The 20754-nt window shown below is 40.9% G+C and overlaps 1 protein-coding gene across 7 annotated transcripts in view; it reads right to left on the bottom strand.

Annotated features, from left to right (window-relative positions):
* Positions 1-20754, bottom strand: part of Rapgef2 (Rap guanine nucleotide exchange factor 2) — a 222095-nt gene that overhangs the window by 41787 nt on the left and 159554 nt on the right. For all 7 annotated transcript variants that reach the window (XM_051157312.1, XM_051157313.1, XM_051157310.1 and 4 more), the window contains 2 exons: positions 10426-10557; positions 3534-3711 (listed from right to left, as the gene is read on the bottom strand). In XM_051157312.1, the coding sequence (XP_051013269.1) occupies positions 3534-3711; positions 10426-10557 (310 nt within the window). The remainder of the gene's footprint in view (positions 1-3533; positions 3712-10425; positions 10558-20754) is intronic.

Below are 20754 nucleotides of genomic sequence, written 5' to 3' on the forward strand. Positions count from 1 at the left end.
AAAATAAGTCCTACATTTCTAGGAACAATAGACATACTGTGCATACTTTAAAAATCTCTCACAACCATTCTAAAATTAACACATTAAAAAGAAGATACATCATTTCGTTTACAATAAAAGATACTTTCAAAGTGATGCATTTATAAGCAGTATTTAATCTTTTAAAATGTCCATGGAAACCACTCTAGAATAGGATAGGATGCTGAACATATAGGCGTTTACTAAAAACGATAGTAGGTGGATTTGTTTTTAAAAGTTGGCCTAGAACAAGGATAGTGGAAACTAATTCTGGCCATTGGAAATAGATGTCATGTCTGACTGGAGGAAGCCACCTGCATGACCACCTTTCCCCTGGGCCCAAGCTTCTGCCTCCTTGTGTGAGGATTACCTCTGAATAAAAACATTCCCTGTAGGAGGGAGTGGGGGCATCTGAGACCCAGCATGTAAACAAACTTCTCATGTCTAGATCCTTCTCCAGGGCTGTGGATGCTGTAATTAACTGCTGGAGAGAGCATTGCTGGAGGAGGAGGACACTGGCAGCTGAAATGAGGAAAGGAGTCTCTGCCCTGTCCAGCTCCCTGCAAGCTATGCACAGCGCTCCTGGGATGCAGCTCTCCTCAGCTCCCACCCATGTTAGGGTGGGCTTTTCAGTGATATAGCTGTGTTTGAGTCAACCACATCCACGCTCTTGTAAGTAGCCTCTCACCAATACTTCTGTTACTGACCCGAAAGAAAACTCACTGGCTCATCCAATTAGATTTCGGTACAAGTATTTCTTTGGTCTATCTTGAGTCCCCTACCTGGGGTGAGTAAACAGAGGTCATCTCCCCAGGGAGTCTATCAGCCCAGACTCTGCTGCGTTTCCCTCAGAGCTTACGCAAACTGCTTCACCTCCCTGCCTGCAGCACTTACTCCCTTTGCCTCTGGCAGGGAAGGGTCTCCTCTCCCTTCACCCTGAGCTGCCAAGATCTGGAAGGCGCCCTACACAGGGGCTAAATGAGTAAATGTTTACCAGCACGCACTTTTCATCTCCAAATAGTTTTCAGTTCCAGTAAATGACTTTAATTAGACACATGTAATCCAAAGGGCTGGCTTTCTATTTTCCACCATACGTGTATAGCTTAAATTACCACAGTTTTCCCACAAGTGTGTTTATTTAATTGAAACACAGGCAACAAGCTTCTCATACCTCCCCATATCTAATCTCACTGACTTTGAGTTCATTGATTTTTTTTTTTCCCTCTTCAAATATGTACTGGCTTAAAGAGTTAATTAAGTGGCGTAATAAACAAGTCACCTGGTATTGGCAGAGGTAGTTACAGACCCTAGAATTTTGGTGGAAAATTACTCCAGTCATCACCTAGTATTTTAAGGAAAAAAAAAAAAAAAAAAAAGGCCAGAGTTGGGTGTGTATTCAAATGCAAAGCTATTATTCAGCCATAAGTCTTGTCCCTATTGAAAGGGAGACATAAAGCCTCTTCATTTTTTTTAACTTCAAGGTGCACCTAAGGCCTCATCCGGAACAAATGTGTCTTAGGGTTTCTCTTGCTGTGATAAAACATCATGGCCAGAAACAACTTGAGGAAATGGTGGTACACGACTTTAATCCCAGCACTCACGAGGCAGAGGCAGGTGGAGCTCTGTGAGTTCAAGGCCAGTCTGGTTTACAAAGTGAGTACCAGGATAGCCAAGGCTATACAGAGAAACCCTGTCTTGAAAAACCAAAAATTTCTTACAACTCTCAATTCACATTTCATCAACCGAGGAAAGTCGGAGGAGAAACTCAAGGTAGGGAAGATCCCCTGTTGGCGGGGACTGGAGCAGACACCATGGAGAAGCAATGCTTACTCGCTCCGCATGTTCCAAGCCCCCCCAGAACAGCCCACTGAAATCTGAACACTCAATGGCCTTTCCAGCTCAAAGTTCAAATGCCACCACAATCCTCCCCAAACCACATGGTTGGGTCTGTCACAGCAATACCCCATTTCTGGTACCAACCACTGTCTTCGGGTTTACATTACAGTGATAAAACACCTTGGCTATAAGCAATTTGGAGAGCAAAGGGTGTATTTCATCTTACACTTCAAAGTAAGGAAATCAAGGCAGGAACTCAAATAGGACAGGAACCTGGAGGCAGGACCTGAGGCAGAGGCCATGGAGGAACATTACTTACTCACTTCTCTTTATGGCTTGCTCAATCTGCATTCTTATACAACTCAGGAACACCTGCACAGGGTTAACACCACCCACAATATCTCATTTGAACACTCAACGACTTTTCTAGTCCAATGGTACAAACTCTTTCCACAATCCTCCCCTAAACCTGGTCTGGTCTGTCTTAGAACTACTCCAATCCTGGTACCAACTTCTGCCTTAGTTAGGGGGTTTTTTATTCCACCTTACAACTCTCAGGTCAAGGTTCACCACTTAAGGAAGGACAGGCACCTGAAGGGAGGGACTGAAGAGAAGCCATGGAGGAATGCTGCTTATTAGCTTGCTCCCCAAGGCTTATTTAGCTTGCTTTTTTTTTTCTTTTTATTTATTCTTCTCATATATTTTACAACCAGGCTGCAGTTTCTCCTCTCCTCATCTTTCCCTTTCTTCAAATCCACCTCCCGTTCACTTCCCCACAGAAGACAGCAGGCCAAATACAGTGTAACAAGCTACACTATGACCAGGCACATATTCTCTCATCAAGTTAGTCTGCTTTCTAGTACAACCCAAGAGTGGCACTGTCTGCAGTGGGCTTGGCTCTGCTCCATCAAAAATCAATGAAGAAAGTGACTCACAGACTTGCCTACAGGCTAATCTTATGGACGAATTTTCTAAGTTACCATTTCCTCTTCCCAGAAATGTCCCAATTGTGTCAAGTGAACCAAAAAAGCCAACTAACACATTATCTACAGTCTCTTCACTTGGGAGCCTGAGGCAGGAGGACAGTGGGTTTGAGGGTCAATGTGGGCCCTATAAGGAAACCTGCATAAAACAAAACAAGCAAGTAAACAAGTCTCACTGAGTAACAACAATAACAACAATAACAATGAAAAGAACGGTAGATTAGAAAGAAAGAGGAAAATCTGAACGCCACAGTCAACAGGCTCCTAACTACCTCACTTTACTGTTTTCTTCCACCTAATTGCATCTTCATCATCACTTACAACTGACATTTAACTCATGTTTACTCATGGAATAATGCTTGCAAGAAAATTACTGAAAAAAAATTTTTTTTTAATTTAAAGAAAAATACTGTGTTGAACTTACTTAGAAGGGGTCAGAAGTCACAGTAAGATAAATGTTATGTGGATGGGTTTTACTAGAAATGTCACTTTCAATATTATAGTAGATACTAGCTGAGTAAGACTCTTTTCAACAAGTATTTTTTATACCAAGGAAGAGCTCTCATAGCCACTACGTATACCAAATGGATTCAGAGGACCCTGGCTCTGCAGAGCCTTCCAGACTTGGGCTGTACTGCGTCAGTGCTAACTTCTCAATGTTTCTACTTGCTTACGGTGCACTCCTCCAGCACTTACCGATGTCATCATCAGTCCTATCTACCGGGTCCTTCTCCAGGCAGTCCCTCACGATATCCCTGCTCATCAGAGGGTCTGATGCCCTCTCGATGTCTTCCTCATCGTCATCATCCTCAGAATCAACTGCCGTCTCTGGCAGTCCACTCAGGTCCATGTCACCAGCCTCACTCTCCGTGGCCTGAAATCAGATGCCAAAACGGATTTTTAAAAACTATTTGAAGTAAATCAATCTTTGGGGTACCCAAGAAGTAAGAACAATTATAGCTCCCAATAATTTGTGGTATCTACTTCTCTACAATTAGTCAAGAGTCAGTCAGTACCCAACGAGTAGCTGTGCACAGCAAAAGAGAAATCTCAAAAGATAGCAACTTCATTTCCTATTAAAATGATGGACAAACTGCCTCAAAAATTATGATTTACTACAAGAAATACAGAGAAAAATTTTAAAGAAAAAAGACAGTATTTGTTTTCAAACAAGATGACTTACACATAACAATTTGTTATTTTGAGAGATCCCTCTTCCAGGACTGCCTGGAAGATGGCAGAAATATTGTGCCCATTTGTTTTAAGAGAATGAGCCATAAACTGAAGGTAGCTTGCTAATCACACTCTTCAAACATTACAACAATTTGGATTATCCAAATGGCAATGGCCACTTAAACTTTAAGTCACTAAACAGGGCAGAGGGTGTACATATACGTAAATACACACACGTATATAATATACACACACATATATAAAATATATACACATACAATATATATATATATAACACAACATATATACATACATATAACATACATATACACACATGGAATATATACATACACACATATACACACACACACACACACACACTAAGGCTCTTCTGTATCATTAGCACAGAGCTAAATTAAGTTTGATTACAAGTTAGAAACACTAGTAATTGAATATTCTCTTAGTTACAAAATCACTCATTTCAAGATGGTCTTCAGCCTGATCTGAAGACCAAAAACTGCAATCCTTCAGGTCAATCTAATCTTTAATGATTTCTTGTCCCAGCGTATGCATCAAATTGGTCTTATTTTGTAGTCATAGAATTCACTAACTGCTTCTGCATGCTGGGAATGAGTTTAAATACATATTAATTGCATCAACCTTGAACATCACTAAGGCCTTTTCCACCAGAAAAAAATAAACTTAGGAGGACATATAATAAAATTAACTTTGTAATTAACACGTTATTATAAAGTTTACCAACTTAAAGTTATAGTTCACATGAAGTTCAAGATAATAAAGATAGTTCAGAATTGGCCAACGAAAAAATTTTAAGTATAAAAATTGAATTTAATGACAGACTAGCACTGAATACATTAGCATGCCAGGTAATGCTGTCAGCAGTGCACACTTTTTATCTCACTTAATCCTTAAAGCAGGCATACAGAGAGTCTGTACCTCTCATCATTTTTTGACTCTTCTGTCCCCCAAGGTCAAAGCCATGCTGCTGATGGACCATTAAGTGAGCGGGGAACCCAGGGATTCTAACTTCAGAGCCTTAATAATTTTCTTGTAATCTAACTCAATGTTTAAAGACTGAATTGCAGAGTTTTTGGTTTTGCAGTTCTGGGGATGGAACTCAGGGCCTTGGTACATGCAGGCAAGTGCTCTGCCACTGGGCTCCACCTCCAACTCTGCAGCATTTGCTTTCTAACGACTTGGTTCAGAGCAGGGAATGTAAGATCTTAATCTTGAAGCAATCTATAAGCAGCTATTATGATTTCTCTAGAATAGCAGTTTTGATCGCTTTTTCAGTTCAGGGTATAGATTCTGACTCAGCAAAGAGGACACGACTTATACTTGCACAATTATGTGCTTGTAAAAAACTATAGATTTATCTGCTCTTTAATATTTAAACATTAATGTTCTTTTTAAATACAACCAGATTCGTGAAAATACTACGGCCTATTTAAAACAAAAGGAATTAGATGTTGTATACTGTGAACAGACTTACAACAAATTTACTTGGTATTTTTAAGTGAAATCAAGGCAAAGGAACAAATGCGACATTTAAAAGGCTTTATGTGTGTATGTGAACGCATCAGTACATGTGAGGAAGCCAGAAGAGGGCAGCAGGTCCCCTGAAGGTGGAGCTACAGGTCTTACTAGATGCCCAGTTTGTCAACTGGGTACACAGATCTGAACTTTGTCACCTCATGATTGAGCATCAAGTGCTCTCAACCACTGAGCCATCTCTCCAAGCCCCAGCTAGAAAAATGGAAATACCACACTGCTCTCAGGGGCAGAAAGAAGGGAGCTCTGAGATGGGCAATATATATGTTTGAAAGATGAGTTTATCCTGATCTCACCACCTTTGCTAATATTTGAAATGACTATCTCTCATTAAGTTCAAAGAAAACTTAATGAGTCAAAGAGATTTCCAAAGTCGTTTTTAGAGAAGCAGAAATATTTCCTTTTGGGTCCCCCCTCCCCAATTTAGGGGAGAAAAGGCTTGTTTTAATTTATATATTTTATTCTATGTGTATGGTTGTTTTGTCTGTTACCACATGCATGCCTCATGCCCACGGAGGCCAGAAGAGAGTGTCAGATGCCCTGGGACTGGAGTTACAGACAGTTGGCAGCCACTATGTGGATGCTAGGAATCAAACCTGAACCCTCTGGAGTGGCCCCAAGAATGATCTTTTCACAGGAGGAATCACCCCAACCAGAGCCAGGAACCAAAACAACACAGGCCCTGTGGGTCTAAACTGTAAATAAAGTGTATTGTCCCCTCAGGTGAATCTGGGGAGCTTCTTTCTGGGAGTTGGGCCATCCTAGGTTTGCCTGAGGATCTACTCGTTTATGCTGATCCGACTGCTTATGATCCTATTGGGCGAGGATTGCTTTTAAAGCCTTTGGCTTAAGGTATCCATTTTTGGTTGTTTGCTTGCTTTGAGAGCATTTTTTTGTTTGTTTGTTTTTTGTTCCTGATCATTTGGTGTATTAATAAGATTTAAGGGAGTGTTTCAGTTTTCCTTCTGTGGCTGTGATAAGGCCAAAAGCAACCGGGAAGGAAAGAGTTTTTATCTTATAACTGTAGTTTATGGTCCACCACTGAAGTCAGAACAAGACCTCAAACAGGGACTCAAAGCAACAGCCATAAAGAAAGGCTGTTCATGGCTCCTAGTTAGCAAGCTTTCTTATACAGGCCAGAGCCATTTGCATAAGGAATGGTGCTGCCTATGGTGGACTAGGCCTGTCTGCATCAATTAGGAACCAAGACAATCCCTCACAGACATGCCCACAGACCACCTCTGATAGAGACAATTACTCAGCTGACACTTAATTATAGGCTGTGTCAAGTTGAAGTTAATTCTAATGAGAACAGGGAGGAAATAAGTATTTGGAGAAAAATAGATAAGTTTTTTGGTACTACAACTGATTTTATATCTGTTATATGTGTTAATCCAAATTGCAAATACTAAAACAATGGAAAATTCTGAAAGTAACTTGGGTTTTATGTTTCCTAGGGGAACATTTACTATCTGTAAACTGCTTTACTATGTGCTCCTAACTATTAATCCTAGCAACGGTTTTTAAGATCAATTGGGCAGCCTAGTTTAATTGGAATTTAAAAACACCTAAAAAGAATGAATAAAATCAATAATTTATCAAATTTAACAAGAGCATAAAAACTACATATAAGTTAAAAGAAGATGATAGAAATAAATAAAGGGCCTGGAGAGATGAGTCAGCAGTCCATAGAACCTGGGTTCAGTTCCCGGAATTCACGAGGCAATTAACAGTGTTTAACTCAGTCCCTGGGTGGTTGCTGGGTCCCTCTTTTGGCCTCTGCAGGCCATGCATGCACATGGTGCACAGAACACACACATGCAGGCAAAACACCTATACACATACTTTTTAAAAACAGAAAATCCTAAAACAATTTTTAGATGTTATATTTGATTAAAAAACAAGTATGAGGACAGCCCCTACTGTCATCTGTCTTTCTCTGACCTTGCCTCTCTGTTCTTTATCTCCCAAGAGAGCAAAATCCTTTTCAAAAGGAAGGATTATTATGGCCTGTTTTAAACTAAAGCTGGGGAGAAACAAGATTCCTTGCTATATTAAAAGCTATCATTTGAAAAAGCCACTTTCCCTTGGCTAGCCCATAACCACATCTGGGTATGTCTTACTTTCTTCCTCTTAATCATTATGCTTTAAGATTTTATTGAAATATCTTTATTTTATCAGCTAGGTCAAAAATTTATTCCAGCATCGAAGCTAGGAAGCCTAATTTGACCTACGCTGAGGTCCCTAAGAGTCTAGGGAAACTCTTCAGGCCACTTAGATGACAATATAGAGACATGTCTGTCTCTGTGCCCTCACCATGAGCATTCCTGGAAGCTCCTGCCAGGGCCCACCCTGAAGCATTAATGGTAAGTTTGTCTGTCACTTGTCTGGTCTGCCTACTGAGGATGGCTTGTTTATTAGATCTTCCGTTCTTTTTGTGTCTGTGTTTCTGGCCAGAAGAGCCACTTAGTGTTTGATAAATGTGACTGGCACAAGAGAGAAATCTTAGACTTATTCATGCCCCACTCCTGGGTCAGATGGGACAATATATGCCCTTTCCAGGGGCCATCATCCTAACAGCTGATCCCTCTCCTGCCTCCAAGGGGTCAGCTTAAGAATAAGTGAGGAGGGAGAGGTCGGGCAGGAGAAATGGCTCAGTGGTTAAGAGCACTGGCTGCTTTCCCAAAGGTCCGAGGTTCAATTCCCAGCACCCAAATGGCAGCTCATAACTGTCTGTAACTCCAGTTCCAGGGGATCCGACACGTTTACATGCACATATAAGCAGGAGGAACACCAATGTACATAAAAATAAATAAATAAAACATTAAATTATTAAGACACGTGGGTGGGCATTAAATTTGGTAAACTCAATTTTCAAGTAACAAAAAGAATAAGCTACTTGTGAACAACTAGAGGGAAGAGTGGCCACTCAAGCACCAGTGACGGCCAAATCCTGAGTAAATGGCTGCGTGGGCGGCCAGTGCTGCCGTGTCCTGGGTAGGTGACAGGCCATCACTGCCTGGCTTAGGAAGGGAACCATATTTTAGACAGCAACTGGGTAGGCAGATGACTTCTGACCCCAGTAATCTGTATTTTTTTTATTCTTACCTTTCCTTTTCTCTTTTTCTTGAGACAGGGTCTCACTGTATAGCACTAGTGCCTCTGCTGGGATTAAAAGCATGCACCACTTATACCTGGCCTTTAAACACACACACACACACACACACACACACACACACACACACACACACCATGACACCATGTATGGGAAATACAATTTAATGCCAGTATAAAATAAAACACTGAGAAAGCAACTTTCATAAATAAAGATACCCTTTTGCTATTTAGCTCTTAATAATACTGGAAGACACAGCCTTAAGTTTACATGACAAACAACACCTTTTGATCTTTAGTGCTTCAAAGCCTTGCTACACCACAAGGAGATAAAAATGTAAACTGTTTTCTTTCTCTGGTTATACTTGGATTTCACGTAACTCTATTATGTATTTCTGATAACTGTTTTCATATGTATTGGGGGGAGGGGCATGGGGTTTCCAAAGATGAGTTATGCAATAAAACCTGTGGCCACTTCAATTTTTTTCATTCATTTTTCTAGCATGCTAAAATAATTATTTTATTTTATTTTGGTACATCTTATTAGAATGCTTGTGCGTATATTTATAAACTTAAGTGTTTTGGTGACACATTAAAAGGTCTGAAAGAGCTGGACGCAGTGACACATACCTATAATCCCAGCACTGGGGAGGCAGTGACAGGCGGATCTCTGAGTTCTAGGCCAGCCTGATCTACAAAGTGAGTTCAAGGCAGCCAAGTCTACAAAGTGAAACCCTGTCTTGAAAAAAACAAAACAAAACCAAAACAAAAAGTTCTGAAAGATATATACTCCTTTAGAAACTTGAATACTCTCGCTTTCTTAAAACTACTGAAAAAAAAAAAAAACCTTTGGGTACATAAATCGTTTCTTAAAACTTTAAAATGTTACATGTTTATATAAACAACATTTATTGGAGTCATAAAACAAAGTTTCCTTAAGTTATAATGTCATAAACATACACTTTGGTAAGGATTTCCTTTCAAATCAGCTTTTAAAAAATTGACTAAAATTTTATTCATTTATATAAGTCAATGGATAATGCAAAAAACAAAAAACAAAACAACTCGCAATGGATTTTCCCCCTAGAAATATTCTTAGAAGGTAGGCTTGACGGTACTTTCCTTTAATTCTAGCACTCAGGAAGCAGAGGCAAGTGGATGTCTGAGTCTGAGGCCAGTCTGGTCTACATAGTGAGTTTCAGGTCAGCCAGGGCCATATAGAAAAACTCTGTCTTAAAAAACAAAACAAACAAAAGCTATATGGTCTCTGATATTTTTCATAGTCTAGTTTCTCTTCCCCTACGTGTGCCTGAGTATCGTCTGCAGGTGCCCAGGTACCAACCAGGTAACCTGAACCTTGTATTCCCAGGCCACGGGCACTCATATTTGGCTCTAAAATAAACTGCTTTTTAAAGAAAACTTACATGACCATACAATGATAATTTTGCAGTTTTTTAGTTCAGTCAGACTTGTATACCCACTCTGTCTATAGACAAATGAATGAAACATTTAGAGTAACAAGAACCAACTCTGTAATAACCACTCTCTTTAACATTCTGCCACCTGGTAGCAGCTTCGTGGTAGAGCTACTTCCTATAGCACACACACAGCATGGCAAAGTCTGTGGAACATAAACATTGCCTCATATATATAACATGCATGCATAATCTCTTATCTCTAAGAATTCCCAAGTTCCATGAAGCAGATGAGAACGGAAAGCCCCTCATACCTGGTAAATATCAGAAAGGCTGCTGCTTCCGGAGTCACTGGTGATGCTACATCCTGAATGGCTGGAGGAAACGTGGGTCACCTGTGGGTGGAGGCTGTCAGTGAGGTGTAGTTTTGTGAAGTCTGCAGGGAGCTATGGAGTAGAAAGAAGAAGGAAAAAAAAAAAAAAAAAAAAAAAAAAAAAAGAAAGAAAGAAAGAAAGGAGGGGGCTTATAATTTGTATCAAGAACTTGAAGACGACACTTTTTCAAAAAAACTATGATACTGTACAGAGTTGCAGAACATCAAGCGAAAAATACAAAAGATCCTTCCAATATTGTCCTAATAACCCAAATCACAAAATGTTAACATTTAAGATCACACATGAACCTTAATAGTATTAAATCAGATGTCTAAATAGGTGAGTTAAATTATTAAGACACATGGATGGGCATTAAATTTGGTAAACTCAATTTTCAAGTAACAAAAAAAATGAACAAATTATTCTATTTGTTAGCAGGTGCCAACCAATGCAACTTTGTAGCAACAGTTTAAATAGCTAAGGAAACAGACTTCTGGTTCATTCATGCTCAAATAATGATTAAAAGGTTTTGTTTGTTTTTAAAGCAAGCATCTTGGAAGCACTGAATCATGCTACCACTATACTAGGCTATATGAGAAGAGATAAAACATGCTCTAAGAACTTGGAATTTAAGTTTGCGTACAACATTCACTTAGCTGCACACACGTCACTGTCTTTGTTCATGTTACATTGTACGCTACCTCTTGAACAGATTTCACTGACTGTCCCTCAAGTGTTTCTAACAGACCTGACATATACAAGAAAAAGCGTTACTTCCTTCAACAGATACTTACTAAGCCCCTTTCCTTTCACCATGAGTGAGTCAACTAGTGAGACTAAGAAAATCACTGCTAGGTCTACTCTTTCACTCTTATCAATTATTTCTCTTCCTTCTCCCTCCCCCACCCCCACCCCTTTCTCTTTGAGACAGAGTCTCATTATGAAGACCAGGCTGGCCTGAAACTCACAGAGATCCTCTGGCCTCTGCCTCATGAACACTAGGATTAAAAGTTGTGACCAGGATAATTAATTCTTTAGAGTTGACTAAGGCAACTAGATTTGTGTACAATATACCAAAAGCATTGACTAGTAATGCATTAGAAAATATACACTAGCTGCCATGGTAAGATAGCCATAGTGTTCTCTCTTCACTGCTGCACACTGACCCTATTTAGCTAGTAAAATCTAGTAAGGGCTTGCCTTAGAAACATTCCAGTCACTTCTTGGACTCTCATCCCTTCTCCAAAAAATTTAACACTACCACATAGCTTAGAGCAAGCTTCCCAAGGGAGCTGCTTGGGCTTTAAACAGGTCTGCCGCCTACAGCAGAATGGGTTTACATTCCACACCATTCAGATGCCAACAGTCTCAGTCTCAGTCTCTCCCTCCCTCCCTCCCTCTCTCTCTCTCTCTCTCTCTCTCTCTCTCACACACACACACACACACACATACGTGCATGCTTCACAGTAGTTACAAGTCTGTTTAGAAATCATTTTTAAAACCTTTGAGACACAGAGTACATAAAACTTAAACATGAATTTCTTACACAGCATTCAATTAGCAAATAAAAACTCCTATGTTCACAGAAATCAGAGAAGCAGTGAATAAAATAACCACAAACATTAACTATCTTTCTGAGACGTATATATTTCTGTGAAACATATACAACTTAGGAGAATAATAATTTCTCTATAGGCACTCGATAGGTGCGTAAGCACTTCCACAGTCAGAGTCTATGCCAGTAACTACACGTAAATACCTGAAAGCTAGTGATTACCACTTACAGACATGACTCAGATCAGCACAGGCACTCCACGGAATTTTTAAATTTAACTATTTCAAATAAAGTTACAACTAGCTAGTAGGTAGCTAGTTACTCCCAGCCATAGGAGAGACCTGCCCAACTTTTATATGCTACCGTGGACTCACGTATGTCTGCTCATCTTCACAGTATCATAGCTAAATCGCTCCCTAGGTCCAGAACAACGGTCTGTGGACTCAAGGAAAGACAGTTTTGCTCTCAACAATTCAGTTCCATTGAACAAACATGCACCGCTTCCCTATGATGACAGATACTCGGCAAGGAGCAGGGACTAGGAAGATGAGTAAGTCATCTCCAACCCAAACTGTAACCTCTGCTAACCCAGAAGTCACTGAGACAAGGGATAATGAGCAGTGGAAGACAAATTGAACCCTTTTAAAAAATATATTCTTTTTAAGTGCTGGAGATCAAACTTGGGTCTGTGCTAATATTAGGCAAGCTCTCCCCTCCACTACTGATCTAAGCCCCCAGGCTCCTACACACGGTTTAACTCTTTCCCTGCCATATGTGTTCTGTGGAAAAGCGCACAAGATAATGATGCACTGAACTGAGAGTAAATGGTAATTAAGTATTTCCTCACATCAGGGATAGAAATACAGATGCCCTATTTAGGAAACTTAAAACATCTTTTGCCATAAACGGGAGCAACAACACAATTTTGAGTTTTGTTGGGAATGGGTATGTACCAAGGTCACGGAAAGGCAGATGCTGTAAAAGGTCTCCTGTGAGGTACAGTGGGATGTGCGCTGGTGTGGCCCTGCCATGCCTGATGGAAAAGCAGCCAGAGGCTGCTAGGATAATGATAGTTCTTAAGAGTCAAACAAAACCACAAACTGTGGGTGTTGGGAGTACTGAGGCTGACAGGTGCAAGTGCCAGTCTCCAACCAGGCTTCCTAATAGCAGAGAACCCTGGGGAGAGTCCCTGGGAGTCAAAATTAACACTTTCTAAAACAGCATACTCTGACAGCAGGATTCAGTATTTTGCTCTGCTCTAGCACGACCCAGTGTTGACTTACACTGTGTAATGGAATTCCTATATTCCTAAAATATATTACTGGTAGACCATTTGTTTGTTTGTTTGTTTGTGGGTCTCACTATGTAGCTCTGGCTGTCCTGGAACTTACTACATAGAACAAGCTGGCCTCGAACTCACAGAGATTGTTTCCATACTGGGCCTGGGCTCCTAGCCCACAAGGAGAGTGACAGTAGATTTCTGTAGGGCTTTGCTGCCATCCTCATTGTTTTTAAGTTTGGTTGGTTGGTTTTGGTTTTCTTTTGTTTGTTTGTTTGTTTTGTTGAGACATGGTCTTGCTATAAAGCCTTAGCTGGCCTGAAACTCACCCTCCTGCCTCTGCTTCCTACAGGAATAAACCACCACATCCTGCTTAAAACATAATTCTTATAACCCACAATTAGATGAGTAACTGGACCACAGCTTAACTACAACGCTGCTAAATACATAAGAAATAAGAATATTTATGGCAGGAGCAGGAGAAATGGCACAGTAATTAAGAACACTGGCTGCCTTTAAAGGGGCCTTGGTTTGAGTGCCAGCACCAACATGGTGGCTCACAACCTACTGTCACTCTAGTTCCAGTGGATCTGAGGCCCTCTTCTGACCTCCACAGGTGCAAAGCATGTGCATGGTGCACATACATACATGCAGGCAAAACACCCATATACATTTTTTTAAAAATTAAAGAATATTTAAACCAGAAATACATTTCATATCCTTAAATCAGATTTTCCTGATCTTAGGTTTATATTCAATATAGTCATGTCAATTAAATAAGTGTAAACCTAAAATAAGTCATAGTTGTGTGAAACTTAGGCACCCTCTGTGCAGTAGTGTCTTTCATTTTATTGAGAGCAAACAGGGACACTGCCACAGCTAGCTTAAAAGGGCTCTAAAGGCCTTAAACCTTCATGTGAGTAGGCATGCTTAGTCAGCACTGATTTGTTAATTTAATTACTGGCATTAATAAAATAATAGTCAATAACCTCTACTCAAGGCAAGCATGTAAAGCAAGAACATCCTGGCTTTGAAACATCACTACGACCTTATAGAACTGCTGGAGTTCCTAAGGCTGGTGACTGCGCAGGACACTAAGCGGCTGCCTTCCTTCCCTCTCCTGTTCTCTGTGGAGAAACCTCAGGTTGGGGATTAGCTGAGCCACTGTGCCTCAGACCCTCGATCCACTTGGGAAACATTTTGTGGAGATTCTATTACCAGATATGAGCATCCTACTTCACAATGCAGATCACATCTTAGTGGACAAATTCAAAATATAACGCCACCAACTCAATTGTATTTAACCAATATTTTTTTTCTGAACTAACCTTGGAACTGCTTTATTTCAAACAACGGAGCACAGCAAGACTGGAGAGATTATCCAGCCTTCCCAAGCAGCTTACCCTGAGTAACACAACTTCGGGTGAAGCAATCCTTAGTAACTAAAGACTAACTTCACACCAAGTGGATCAGTAGGAGTTTACCAAAATGCATCTGCTATCCCCATCAACTGGAGTTCCTGAACGCTCTCTGTGCTCACCTTTTTAAGCTCCAGAGAAAGAACTGCTGCAACACTGGGGCTGTTTTCAAAGTATGACTAATTATGACAGCAAGTTCCCACACAGACATCACGGTTTTGTTCTCTTATCTTCTGAGATGGAGTCTAACAGTACAACTCAGTCTGACCTCAAACTTAAGAGCCTACTGCCTCAGTTTCCTGAATGTCAGGGACCAGGCGAGCACTACCACACCAAGCTCATTTTTCACAACCTGAAGGCCTGTGTTATGAGGAGGAGATAAATGAAGGTGCAGACATCACAAAGATGTGTTTCCTGCATAAGGTTAGTATATGTGTCAAAATCTAAGGCTGGAGGTGACACAATGTAATTTAAGAGAGTACTTGACTACAGACAAAACACTTCTAATATGAACTCAGGTTTTCAAAGCAATTCTAGCTGCGCCTGTTGGCACAGACCTCTAAGCTCAACTCCTCTGGAGGTCGAGGTTGAGATCACAAGTTCATGACCTGCCTGGCTACAGAGGGAGTGAGTGCAAGGCCAACCTACAGTTTAGTGAGTCTCTGCCCCTCCCCACCCCACACCCCCAAGGAGAGAGCTGGCTGCAGTTCAGTGGTGGAGCACCTGCCTGGCTTAAGTTCAACCCCAGTACCACCAAAAACAAAATAAACTCAAAACGCACCCCCCTCACTATGAGCACGTAAGTGTCTTTGACCTATTTCTACTAACCATCAGCCTATAATGTTACCAGTTTTAAAGATAACATCTTAAGGAATAAATACTCCACAACTGCTGAACCTAGGCTCTCTATATAAGCCTGCCTTTGAATGATTATTGTCAATATTCCACAAGGGAAACACAAACAAATCTGTACAATGTTAAGATTTCTTTTTTCCCTTATTTTGCAGGGGAGGAGGTGAACAGCGGTGCTAGAGATTGAACTGTGCATGGAAAGTGCTTGACCACACAGCTCTATGTCCGCAATGTGGATTTCTTTTGCTCACACACATGTACGATGGGAAGAAGTAAATGTGTATCATGAGATATTAAATTGGCCATTGTAATTTTTCCTCTAAAGAATCCTGTCAAAGGCTAACACTTTACAAGACCTTAGAAACCTCTTAGCTTCCTACTGAATATAAAAGGTTAACCCTAACATTAGACCCATAGAGATTCCCCTCTGCTCTCCAACCGCTCAAGTCCAGTGACTCCGGACAAGTAAGTTAACATCTGTGTGCTTGTTTCTTCTAGGAGATGAACAGTGTGTGATGAAATCAGTCACTGCTTCCTTCCTCACTGATTTGTTCATCTCTGCTCTACTCATGAGAGCATCATAGGCGCTGTCACAGCTAACACTGTGACTCTAGCAGCTCCCATACTATACGGCTCCCGGAAGTCTGGATAAAAGACTCTCAATAAATCATCTGTGTGTGTGGAGCTCACTGCTGAGCAAATCCTGCAAAGTAATGGGCATGCCTTTCAAGATACGCTGATCATTCAACTACCCCGTCGTTAAATAACTGTTCAGGTCCCCACTGCTCAGAATTCTTTCAAAGTGATTAACAATTCAGTCCGTGCTTTTGGTGTACAGTCTTATCATGTGTGATCGCAAATGCCTACATCTATATCTGCCCAGATGTAACCTGTCTAACCACAAATTGTTATTTCTGCCACACGGATGCTGCCACCGGCCGGGAGTGAACAGAAATACCCCTGGGGAGGCTGAGGAGGCCTTATGCTCTTTCCCGCCAGTTCTTCATTGTCATCCTGTAGTATCGCGTTCTAGAAGCAACTACAACAAAGACACTTTGTGTAAGGATATAGCTTATGCTCACAAGTATTCCACGTGGTTTTCTGTCTAGGCATGAACCTTTATGTTCTGAATTAGCAGTTGAACTGTGGTATAACTTCAGTGTCCTTGATTTTAAAAAATCTGAAATTGGGCACTCCTGGCACTACAGGAAGAAAACCCCACATTTGTCTCTGTCAAAACTCAGGTGTGCTAAAGACATTGTATAAAATAATTTTTAGGCTATTTAAGGCACATATGAAACAAATTGCATAACTTGACTTGGGTCCAAGACGTCTTATTATGCATAGACATTCCCACTTTATGCCACGCCATACAAAATTTCAAATCAAAATCACTATTGGTCCCAAACATTCAGGGTACAGGACACTCAACATGAGTGCAGGAGCTTTCTCCCAAGGCAGGAAGGCCATCCTCACACTTTCCTCCACTTTAGAATTATAAACCTTATTGGTCACACTGTTGAGCAAATCTTCTCTCTCAGACAACTTCTGTAGCCCAGGCTGGCCTTGAACTCACTAGGTAACAAAGGATGACCTTGAACTGCTGATCCTCATGCCTCTACCACTTGACTTCCGGGATCACACACACTGGGGATGGATGCCAGGGCTTTGTATATGCTAGGCAAACATCTACCAACATGCCCACTCCACTAGCTAACTCTTCTACAGACTAATTCCTATGTTGGTAAGATGAGGGTAATATGAACACAAACAGGATGTCTGGTATCTCTGAGGCAAACAAATTAGTAAACTGATAGAACAGAGGTCATAAAAGATTGACAGTCTCAAGCGAATACTTCAGGAAAGCATTTTCTACTGATGCTGAACAGAAGCGCTGCGTAGAAGAACATCTAGATGAAGTCAGCTTTCGAAGGGAAAAGTAGAATTCTTCAGTGGAATGACGGAGCGTGTGATTCTGCTTCAGTGCCAGGTAGTCTCAACTGCCAAGTCCCACCATCTCAAACTCAGCAAATGAGACTGCCTATAAACCCGACATGGTAGCACACACCTGCAATCCCAGCACTCAGGGAGGCAGAGGCAGGCAGATGGCTGTGAGTTCGAGGCCAGCCTGGTCTACAAAGTGAGTCCATGAGAGCCATATGCATATGTCATAAGTTAGAAAAGGGCCTGGCACCTCATGTCTGGATACAAGCAGTGTTGTTTTTCTTTTTTGATTTTTCAAGACAAGGTTTCTCTCTGTGTAGCCTTGGCTGTCCTGGACTCACTTTGTAGACCAGGCTGGCCTTGAACTCACAGTGATCCGCGTGCTTCTGCCTCCCTGAGTGCTGGGATTTCATTGAATTCGTAACAGCTTAGGAAGTCAATAATATGAAAGAAATGAAGACATAGAAAAGTTAAACAGTCAAGGTTCTCGCGTCACAAACCAGGTCCACCCAAACCTCACACCTGGATGGCTGGCAGGGACGGTGATGTCACAGCCGACAGTCTGAGCCAGCCAACATGCTCTAAATCGTTAACATCGGTGTTATCTACACAGATGTATAGACACTACTGGTATACTGGTGTAGATGGCTGTGTATCATTTACTTCATTTTTATTAAAGGTTCTTCACGGTAATAACTGTTTACTGCTTTCTTTCGAAACTGATCTTTAAAACGTTTATGGAAATATGCAGCAGTTGCACGTTTAAGGCCACAGACCCAGGGAATCACCGCTCAACTGTACAGCACTTCTTCAGGTCCTTTACAGCAATATTGTCAGCAGCAATCCCATAGGCTGAGGTTACTTTTGCTTTATGGAAAAGTAGATTTTTGTTAAAGTTTTTTTAAGGTAAAAATTAGCTATATGAATTAAAAATATAATAATAACAATAAACCTTGAGATAGATAAAAGAAGTTTCTTGTATAATTGCTAATTCTAGTGGAAGCAAAACCTTGCCTTTTACACACATGTCCCTCAAGATTGGGGGGTGGGGGGATGTTGTACTAATACACTGCAGAAGAATCCTTCTGACTTTAACGCACTTGTAAAAAAATAAAATAAAACATTCCTCTGAGAAATTCCAAAATATTTGTGGGTCATGTAGTGTAAGAGTCTTTGGTGAACAGTGAGACCTTTAGAGACTCAAGAAGCCTCTGTGCTCTCAGCTACTTCCCTTCCTTTTCCTTCTTCCCTTTTCCCCAACTTTGCCTTATAAAAAGAAAAAGGAAGACAGCAACTACTGGGACATAACAAAAATCATCTGTGGGCTGGGGAAGCATATTAGCAGCTAAAAGCGCTCTGCATGGAAATCTGACTTCAGTTCAATCCCAGGACCCACATAAAAAGCCTAGCGTAGGGGCGGCACACATCTGTCATCCCAGTACTCCTGTAGGGAGTAAGCCGGGAGGAGGAGACAGGAGAATCTGCAGGAAGCTTACCAGCAAGCAGTACAGTGGCAGAAACAAGAGAGGCCCGACCTTAAGCAAGGTGAACAACTAGGAAAGGCTGGCCTCCCACCTCTAACACACACCGTGGCCCGCTTACGGTGGCATGTGTGCGTCTATACTCATGCACGCATAAATAGTAAAAAAGCATATAGATTTTTTAAATCACAAGCTAACTCCTCTGTATGTTTTTTCCTAATGTTAGTCACAATCACTTATTATTTTGGCTATACACATTAGTAAGTGGGAAATGCCCTGTCTATTCTAATATTTATGAAGAGGCCAGATCCTGCCCCTCACAGCTGCAGACAAGGATGCTCAAACCACCCTGCGGCATGTCCAAAGGCCACAGGCAAGAGGCTCTCCATGTCTACGACTAGGTATAAAGACTAGAGATTCAACAAAATACAAAACACAACGGCTGTGTGGTTGAACAAAGATAATACACCCAAAAGCATCCTACAAGGAGCAAGCTTGAGTTCCCAATCTCTTGTTTTCCAGAGCTCCCATGATGGCTGCTATAGAAGCAGTAATCCCTGAAGAGGGAAGAGATGCTGGTAATATCAGCAGGCTGTTTCTAGAACCGACTATACAGCAAGCTTGATGAGCCACAAAGGGACGGTGCTTAGTTATCCCAGATGAGAAAATGCTCAGTGGAGTGTGGAGTCCAGGAAAGAAGAGCTTAAAATCAAAGAGAAAGAGTCTTAAGGGCTCTATGGAGAATTCTAAGCTGCCCTCCTTGTGAACAAAAATAAACAGAGGTCTCTTAATATCTCAAATCCCTTGTACGAGATAGCATTAGTATTTGCATATGACCTTAGTGCATCTTCTCTTAGATTTTACTATACTTCTGGATTATTTGTATCAATATACTGCAGATTTTATAGAGTGTTACGCTGCATTGTTTCTGGAATAAAAACCTCAAAATATTTCTATATTCCATGTAGGTGAAAATTTTCACTTTAAATATTTTTGACACAAGGTTGATAGAGTAAACCAACTGTGGACAGTTTAAGGAGAAGGCCTCACAGAATTGAACTACTTAACACATACCCACCCACCTACACACGCGCACACACGCACGCGCACACACACACAGAGAGAGAGAGAGAGAGAGAGAGAGAGAGAGAGAGAGACACGGACAGACAGACAGACAGACACACACACACAGACACAGACACGTATTTAAGTCTACATATACTACAATGGCTAGACTGGCTTCGTAGTCACTAGTACACTCTTTCAACAGACACCAGATAACCTTTCTCATCTTCTCATACAATTAGAAGCCATGTTAAGAGTTGAAGTCTTTGGCGGTATGAATAATCAGAAGTGAGTATGTCATTTCTATACCTTACTGGTGACAATTTCCCCAAAGCCCACCTGTAATCTGTTCCCTCCCTTAAAGAGCCTCACTGTAGAAAACAATACAACAGAGCCACATGCTTTAAAGAAGGCCCATACTTAAGGCAGGAAATGCCCGTCAATAAAAAATGCAGGGTTTTACACAAACAATAATAGACTTCAATTGTATTTGAAGTATCATACTTTGTTTCATTTTGTAAAACAGTATATATGAACTTATAAAAAAAAAACCGACGTTCTTTTCATGAGCTACCTATGGAAAACTTAACACAGTGAAATTTTAAAAATCTTTAACTTCCTTATGGAGAAAGCTCTGATTAACATTCAGTCCAATCACTCCATAGAACCATGTTC

This window comes from Acomys russatus, chromosome 15 (assembly GCF_903995435.1).
Source record: "Acomys russatus chromosome 15, mAcoRus1.1, whole genome shotgun sequence".
Taxonomy (NCBI): Eukaryota; Metazoa; Chordata; class Mammalia; order Rodentia; family Muridae; genus Acomys; species Acomys russatus.